This window comes from Monodon monoceros, unplaced genomic scaffold, assembly GCF_005190385.1.
Source record: "Monodon monoceros isolate NGI ecotype Baffin Bay Population unplaced genomic scaffold, NGI_Narwhal_1 Super_Scaffold_15, whole genome shotgun sequence".
In the NCBI taxonomy this organism is placed as follows: domain Eukaryota; kingdom Metazoa; phylum Chordata; class Mammalia; order Artiodactyla; family Monodontidae; genus Monodon; species Monodon monoceros.
This window is the reverse complement of record NW_021703771.1, coordinates 10,943,525-10,951,559: the sequence shown is the minus strand read 5'-3', so window position 1 is coordinate 10,951,559 and position 8,035 is coordinate 10,943,525. Positions and strand designations below refer to the sequence as shown.

At 47.6% G+C, this 8,035-nt stretch overlaps 1 protein-coding gene across 1 annotated transcript in view; it reads left to right on the top strand.

The window, feature by feature from the left end:
* Window positions 1-225: 225 nt before the first annotated feature.
* COL12A1 (collagen type XII alpha 1 chain) overlaps window positions 226-8,035 on the top strand; it is a 106,005-nt gene continuing 98,195 nt past the window's right edge. Inside the window, exons 1-2 of the mRNA XM_029224239.1 lie at window positions 226-651; window positions 3,848-3,955. Coding sequence (XP_029080072.1) covers window positions 3,883-3,955 — 73 coding nt within the window. The 5' untranslated portion in view covers window positions 226-651; window positions 3,848-3,882. The remainder of the gene's footprint in view (window positions 652-3,847; window positions 3,956-8,035) is intronic.

Below are 8,035 nucleotides of genomic sequence, written 5' to 3'. Positions count from 1 at the left end.
GAAAAATAAATTTATTAAAATCGCATGGATAGGGAAACCCGAGCTCCCCAGCCCGCCCCAAGCGGAGGAGTGAGCGGATTCCCTTGGCAGTGAACCCGGCTGCGGCTGTCCCCCTCCCCGCTTCCTCCTCCCCCCTTCCCTGCCCCCCTCCCTCCTCCCCGGCGGGGCACTGCTACTACGGCGATCGCCACCTCACGCAGAAGGAATGCTCGAAGTATGCACACGTTCCCAAAAGTAGACCTCCTTCACCGCCGGAGGAGCATACATCACCCCGTGGCAGCCGTCCACCTTCTCAGGCGTTTCGTAACCGAGTAAACTGAGAGCTGGGAACAGCCCTCTATTAAGTAGCCCGCGGCGCGGAGCCTCTTCCCACTCGACGAAGGCGAGCCGCCCCAGACGCGTCCGCGCGCCGGCAGCTGCGGTCCCGGGCCGTCTCCGCCTGCCCTGCGGCGTCCGCCTCTCCGCCCGGGATCCTCCTTCTCGTACAAGTTCGCCCCGGTGGCCCTGCCGCTGCCCACCTCCGGGCAGCCGCCAGGTGCGCCCGGAGCGCAGCGCCGATTGCCGGGGCGCGCGGGGGCCACACCGAGGGCCGGCTTCTACGACGCCGGGAAGCCGCTACCGCCGCCGCTACCTCGGTCACCACCGCCTCAGGTCGGTCCGGCTCCGGCCCCGTCACCTCGTCCCTTCCAAAGAAAACTAGGGAAACTTGCTTCTAGCCTCTTCCTTGCTCGGTTCTAAGCCACTAAGGAGCCCGAGCGGGGACCGTTTGGACTTGTGCCTGAGATCTGCCGGGTATTCTGAGCTTTTTGTGATTCGTCTGAGTCATTGAGGGGGAAAGAATTGTAGGTTTTCTGAAGAGCTGATGCAGGGAGGCTGTGCGCGCGTAAAGCACCCCGTTCGATGTGCCAGAGTGTGGAGGGATTTCGTCTATAGATGCTTCGTTGAAATTGACGCAGGGCGCGCCGGCTCCCGGGGCCGCCAGTCCCTCAGGGCCTCGCGGCTGCCGCGGTGCCGCACGCGCGCAGGGAAGGTGTTTTAGCGATGCACGGCGCGGAATTCTTTGGAGGGCCGGCGGAGGGCTCTGCCCCTCGTCGAGGCTGCGTCGGTGTGTGTGGCATCCGGAGACAGACTCCCGGGCGAGTGATCTGGCTCCTTTCTCTGCTTTTCAAAGCATCCCACATGGTGGGTCAGCTCAGCTCTCGGGGACTCAGCTTTGGCCGACTTTATCCAGCTGCTGGAGGCAGCTCCCTCCCCCGACCTCTCCCCCTCAGTGCATAAGTGGACGCCCTACTCAGGGTCGTGGAACCTCTGGGGGAGTTTCCATCCCATATCCAAAGAGGGTAGGGATCAGAGAGTTATTTACGGAGCGGGGACTGTAGCCAGGCAGCAGAAGAGGTACAGCAAAGGAGGCACCCGTAGGGTCCTTACGGGGCTTTCTGGGACCCCTTTCCCTCCAACTCACCCCGGATTATGTGGCCTTCTGAAGTGTGCTGGAACGCTGGGGAGGGACGGGGCAAGAAAGGAAATGAGCGCTAAACTCGGTCCTTGGGTAACGAATGTCAAGGTTGCTGTGGGTGATGCGCAGGGGATCTGGAGGCACCCCGCGGGGTAGGGGTGAGGGTGTCACTTCCTTTTTTAACTTGACAAGGGAGTTAAAGGAATTGGCCTTTTCCAGCGGAGAGGGGGGAGGGGACGAGTTGGCAAGAGGAGATGAATCCCGTAAGTCTCCTACCGCTTTCCCCACCCCCGCAATTGACTCGTATTCATACATGAGGGTGAAGTGAGGGAATCCTCGCTGCCACGTAGGGGCGGCCGCTTTCAGATTTTATGTCTGAGAGTGCTCAATGAAGTGCTGCTAAACATTCATATAAATATTTTGGCTAAAAGGAGATAAAACTTTTTTTTTTTTTTTAACATATGGGTGGAATGCCTGGCTGGCTGGCCGAACTGATTCTATGTTCAGATAACCCCGAGGCATGATTCCTTGTGCCGCTGAGTCAGGTAGCCGATAGGTGGCGCTCTAGACCCAGGCAATAGCCCTTCCACTACTCAGGTTTTTGTAGCTAGTGAAGAGGTTTAAAAAAAAAAAAAAGCACCACACGGTTTTTCGCTGGGTCGACTGTTAGCCTTTAACTTTTCTCGAGCATGACTGCCAACTGAGTTGGAAATTATTATAGCAAAGTTAAGGCCAGATGACGGGACAATGGGCCAGTCTCACCTCTTGCTTTTCACTGATGTAGAAAAGGGTTAGAAATGTCAAACAGTTGTTAATTAGGAAGAAAGAAATTGCTAGAGTTCTTGGATCCCCAGAGCAGCGACAAAAGTTTAATCTTGGCTTCATAAAAATGAGCTCCGGGCAATTTGGCACACCCGTTCATCAGACATTTAAAATGCAATTTGCACTCAGGTCCAGGAAAGCTGCCCTAATACATTGTGCCAATAATTTGGAAAGACGCGGTTGGAGGTTGTCAGTTTCTTTTCTCAAAGAGGGCTCGACCTGTGGCTCATTTTTGGATTCCCAAGCATGACTTCTTTTTTCACGAGGCCTGGTGTGTTGTCTTACAATCATTTATGTACCTCAGAATCAATTCTCTTTTTATGTTTTGCTTCTGGAAGGCCCCCCCCCTTTTAAGTTCGTTGCTAGTAGCTTTTGTCTCCGAATTGGACCTTAGAATATTTTGGAAGATTTCCTTCTACTGACATGGGTTAGGCACCTACTGTGTGCTGGGAACCACAAAAAATGAATAAGACTATTTGTCTTTAAAGAATTAATAACCTAGTTACAGAATCAGGAAAAATCAGTGTAGAATGTATTCTCCTCCTGAGCATATAAGCCTGTAATCTTCTGGAATAAATGAGCAGTTAAATGAGAAGATTAACTATTACTGAGAATTTTATTAAAAAATGTCCTGGGAGGGGCTTCCCTGGTGGCACAGTGGTTGAGAGTCCGCCGGCCGATGCAGGGGACACGGGTTCGTGCCCCCGGTCCGGGAAGATCACACATGCCGCGGAGCGGCTGGGCCCGTGAGCCATGGCCGCTGAGCCTGCGCGTCCGGAGCCTGTGCTCCGCAGCGGGAGGGGCCACAACAGAGAGAGGCCCTCGTACCGCAATAAATAAATAAATAAATAAATAAATAAATAAATAAAAGTCCTGGGAAAACAGGAAAGAGTGCTTTGTCTCTTCTATTGCCTTTCCCTTTTTATGATGTATTTTAGAGTTGTTTTTTTCCCCTCATCTTGAGTAAAAGATTATCAGCTGTGAAGATAACATAGCTAGCAGGGGGTCAGGTTTCTCTTGGTCTGCACATATTTCTGTATAATCCATGTCAGACCTTCAAGAGCTGCGTATTTGTAGGCAGAACAAAATGAAGAAAAAAGAGAGTAAAAGAGGTTTATTATACTTTTCCAAATTACCCCGAGACCACTTAAAGTACCGTTACCTAAAGAGTTCAGCAGCTAGGAAAAAACGGCTGGCCAAATAAAACCCCCAGCTGGAAGAGGCATTTGGTTGAGTCAGGGAAAAGATGACCTCTGAATTAGCCATCACCCAGGGGGATGGAGTTATGTGGGGCGTGGTAAGGCCTTCACCCCGGATGTTAAGCGGGGCCAGCCTCCAGGAAAACAGGACCCTCTTTAAACTTGAACTCCCTCTTAGTGCCCGTGATTAAACTGCTACAGATGAACTTGACTTACACTGCTTCACAATAGGCCCATTATATGCTGGTCTGGGCCTTAGGTTATTAAGGCAGATCTGGTCGGGTCCTGGCCCGGGTCCAGGCTCCAGTTCTAACCTGGCTCCCGGCCTGCCCGGACCCGGGTCTGACGCCGTCACTGCTTCCTCCCGCAGATCCCTTCATGCGGCTTTGAGCCCCGAGGCCGAGCATGCGGACCAGGCTTCCCCCAGCGCTCGCCGCCCTGGGCGCGGCCCTGCTCCTGTCTTCCATTGAGGCAGAAGGTAAAAGGCTCTTCCCTCCTTCTCCCCCGTGACCATGAAGAACTCTAGAAAGGAAAGAAGCAGATCTTTCTTGTCTCTGTTGCTTGCTGTGTTTCTCCCTGCGCTTCGTGTGTTCTCCCGGAGTTTCTGTCCTTCGGAGAAACGCCCCCTTCTCTGAGGTCTGTCCATTTCCCAGCTCTCAGGTCTCGCTCTTTCGTATTCTGCTTAAGCCGTCCCGTACAGTGCTGTGTGCCCTCCTTGCTCTGGTCTCTGCGGTGTGCTGTCCACACTGCCACCGACACGGCCGCCTTCCGAGAGGACCAGCCGTCCGGGAGGGGGCGACGGCTGCACCCAGCTCTGCGGGACGAACACCTCCGGGGGGGGGTTACCCAGGAGCCCCGGAGCGCGGGCGCGCTCGCTCGTGCGCGTGGCTGGTTAGCACCTGGCTCGGGACTGCGACCTCGGTGACAGCACGCAATAAAAGACTCCAACAGAGCCGGCTCTGCGCGTCTGTGTGTTTTGTGGGGAGTTCAGTCGGCTAGGCGGGCGGTGCAGGCAAATGAGGTAGCAGCCCAACCGCCCAGGTGACTGGCGGGCCAGCAGAGATCCGGGACGCGGGGTGTGTTCTCGCGGCCCGAGGTCGCCGCTGTCTCTGTTTGGTTCGCTGGGCTACGAGACCCGTGGCCCAAGCCCAGGCCCAGCCCCACGCGAACAGGTTGGGTCTGGGCCAAGGTTCTCAAGCTAGGAAGCTAGCGGGCGCCTGGCAAGCCGGGCACCACCTACCCCTCCCTCCTTCTCTCAGCTTCAGACCTGAGTGCGGAGTCGGTCAGAGGTTCGGAGATGGGTCTCAGGGCCTCAGGGTCTGCAAAACGGCTCAGTACGCTCCAGCCCTTGGAAAACGAAGGACTTCTGCTAGAGTTTTAACCTTGTTTTAGGCTTGCTGCGGTGTGCACTTGATGCCTTCCTTTCTCAGCATTCGCGGAACAAGCCCTTTCTGTATATTGACCCAAGAGGGGCTTCTGTGTCCTCTCAGTTATCGTTGGAGACCTGATAAACTAGATTTATTGTTCTGCAAGGTAAATGGGGTAATACCATAAAAGACATCTTAAGAAATGTATACTTTTTTCCAATGCAGAAATGCCCCCGATGAAATTAAGGGAGGAGAGCAATACTTCTGTGTGGGTCAGTGTGGAAGGGGGGTAGGGCGGGGGGGGGGTTGTGTTTCTTAGAGGCTGTGGGGAAGGAGAGCTGTTTTATGACCACACTGAGATTTTCAAAAACTTTCTATTGTGTTTGATTCTCTAGTTTGAGACTGCAGGTACAAAAGACCAAGATTGGGCAAAGCAGGGAGTCTTCAAAATGTACGGCTTGTTCAGAAAAGTGAGGGAAACTTGCTGGCTCTTCTTATCTGATTAATACTTTATGAATGTAGAGGCTTTTCAGAGTGGCCTCTGTGAAGTAATATTCAGATGAGATTGCCTTTAATGTTCCTTTCTATGTCGTTGTTAGGAAGGAATTTCACTTGAGGAACTTCTGGAAGCCCTACTAAAGATGTTTTTAGATAATTCACTAAAGCGGCATATTTACTGCCCATTAAGAAAATAGTTATTTGAAAATCAGAAAGGGTTGAGAAGTCTTAGGACAAGACTTGAGTTGGAAATGATGTAAATGGAAAAAAATCAGTTCTGAATTGGATAATGGCTGGTTAGCAAAGTGCAGTTGGAAAGAACATTTTACTCTCTACATTACTGATTGTTTCCGTATTTCTCATAATTTATCTTTTAGATTTGTATTTATTTCCACATTATACAGCTCTTTCTTTTGCTTTCTTAAGCTGTTTCTCTTCTTGTCTCTCACCCACTTAGTCCAGCATTTAATAATGATCCTTTTGTAGGATCTGTTATTTGGAGGGGGCCTTATTCTAGTTTGGCACTGTCAGATAGAAATACATTGTGAGCCACAGATGCAAGCCACATATGTAACTTAAAATCTTCTGGTTATGACATTAAAAAAGGAAAAAGAAGAAGGAGAAATTAATCTTTATAACATATTTCACTTAACCTAATATATCCATAATATTACCATTTTAACATGTAATCAATATAAAAATTATTAGTAAGTTATTTTGCATTCTTTGTAGCTAAGTCTGAAATTGGGTATGTATGTTATGCTTGCAGCGCATTTCATCTGGACTGGCCATATTTCAAGCGCTTGATAGCCACGTGTGGTTTGTGGCTCCAGTACTGGACAGCAAACCTCGGGTGTTAATTACTAAGTGGCCCCAGGAGCCTGGGAAGGGCTAACAAAGTTTGTGGCCAAGGCCTTTCTGGGGACAATGGGCTGCAAACAGAATTTCTCTGAAGTATTTCTGATGGCACATTTCACAAATTCAACTGGCAGCCCTGCTTCTTGATATGTTATTTTGATCTTAGTTCAAAAGTAGCCATTGTGGAGGGTGGGAGGGAGACCCGAGAGGGAGGAGATATGGGGATGTATGTATATGTGTAGCTGATTCACTTTGTCATAAAGCAGAAACTAACACACCATTGTAAAGCAATTATACCCCAATAAAGATGTTTTTTAAAAAAAGGGTACATTAAAAAAAAAAAGTAGCCATTGCTACTTTTCTTTCCCTTTTGCAACTCATACTTGTACTCTTGTATTCATACTATTTTCCAGTCAGTTTCTACTTACTTGTTTTTATATGTTGAAAGCTCAATACCTTTAATTAAAAGGTTTTGGCGTTCACTTTTTGCATTGCTCCCTTTTTATAGGGGTACCGCCTTTGTCATGTTGTTTTCTTCTACCTACTTAAACAAGGAACTTTATTTTTCATAATACAGTATTTGTTCCATAGAAATAAAAGTGAAAGTGATTTTTTTTTTGCTTTTAATATTTGTAATTTTTAGCTACAGCATAGACTTTATTAACCTTATAACCTGGCCAGTGCTCTGTAAGATCTAGAATGTGTAACTTATTTTTGGTTCCTGTATCATATAGTATGTAAATTGCCATTTAGAAAATTTAACGCTTTGCATTTAAAGATTAATGGCCAGTGTTCCCTGAGAATTAGACACTTTTCTAGTTAATCTAGAATTTGAGATGGACATATGTTTTGTAAAAAATAGAGTTGTAATTTTAGTAAGTCTGATTTGTAGTTCATAATATATAATGAACGACTGGATGTTTTTAATTCATGAGTGAGTTGAAGTCTTAAGCTTTATTTATCTTACGTCTAGGTTAAGAGGCTAATTAATGTATATTTCTATAATCCTGTGTCTAACTTATGTTCTAACAGAAATTTCAAACTCGACGGGAACTTACAGATCATCTATTCTAATCCTCTCATTTTCCAAATGAGAAAATGAGGACCAGAGAAGCTGAATAACTCAGTCAACTAACCTGATTGCCTAGGGACAAGGCATAGACAAGACCCAGGTCTTCTAGTCCTGGTTTCGTGCTAGGTTTGCCCACACTGTGCTGCTTTTCTTGCTTGACCCAGTCAGTCTCATGAAAGGATGCATTTTGTAATCTGTACAGAATAATTTATTACTTGTCTAAAATATTAACTTTTCAACTGCTTATTTTTGGTATCTTATAAACACAGACGAAATGAGTATCTGTATCATGGCAGAGATCATTAAATTTATACTAGCTTTGGACGGAAAATTTAAACTAATGTGTACTGAATATAGTAAGACCACACTTTGTGCACTTCTCAAGGTTTCTGCCATTAAGGTAGTACCCTTCTCAGTGTTGCCATCACAAAGATTAGACTAAAGGTCTTACTAGTTCATCAAGATGATATTTTAGTAGTGTGTTCTCAGTTTTCCTTTACCTTTAATACATTTTATACACTTGCCAAATCTTACTAATCTCCTCCCACCTGTTCGTCCATCTATCCATCCATCCATCCATCCATCCATCCATCCACCTCTGGGTAAACTTTTATGTCTTCCTCTTGGGTGCCATAATTAAAAACAATGTTTTGTAAAAAAATTATATATCAAGGTAGATACTTTGGTTTCAAAATTGCTTGAACAAGTTGTGAAGTTAATATACCAAATTCTATCTGTATCTGAATTGGAGATGTCTGAATAG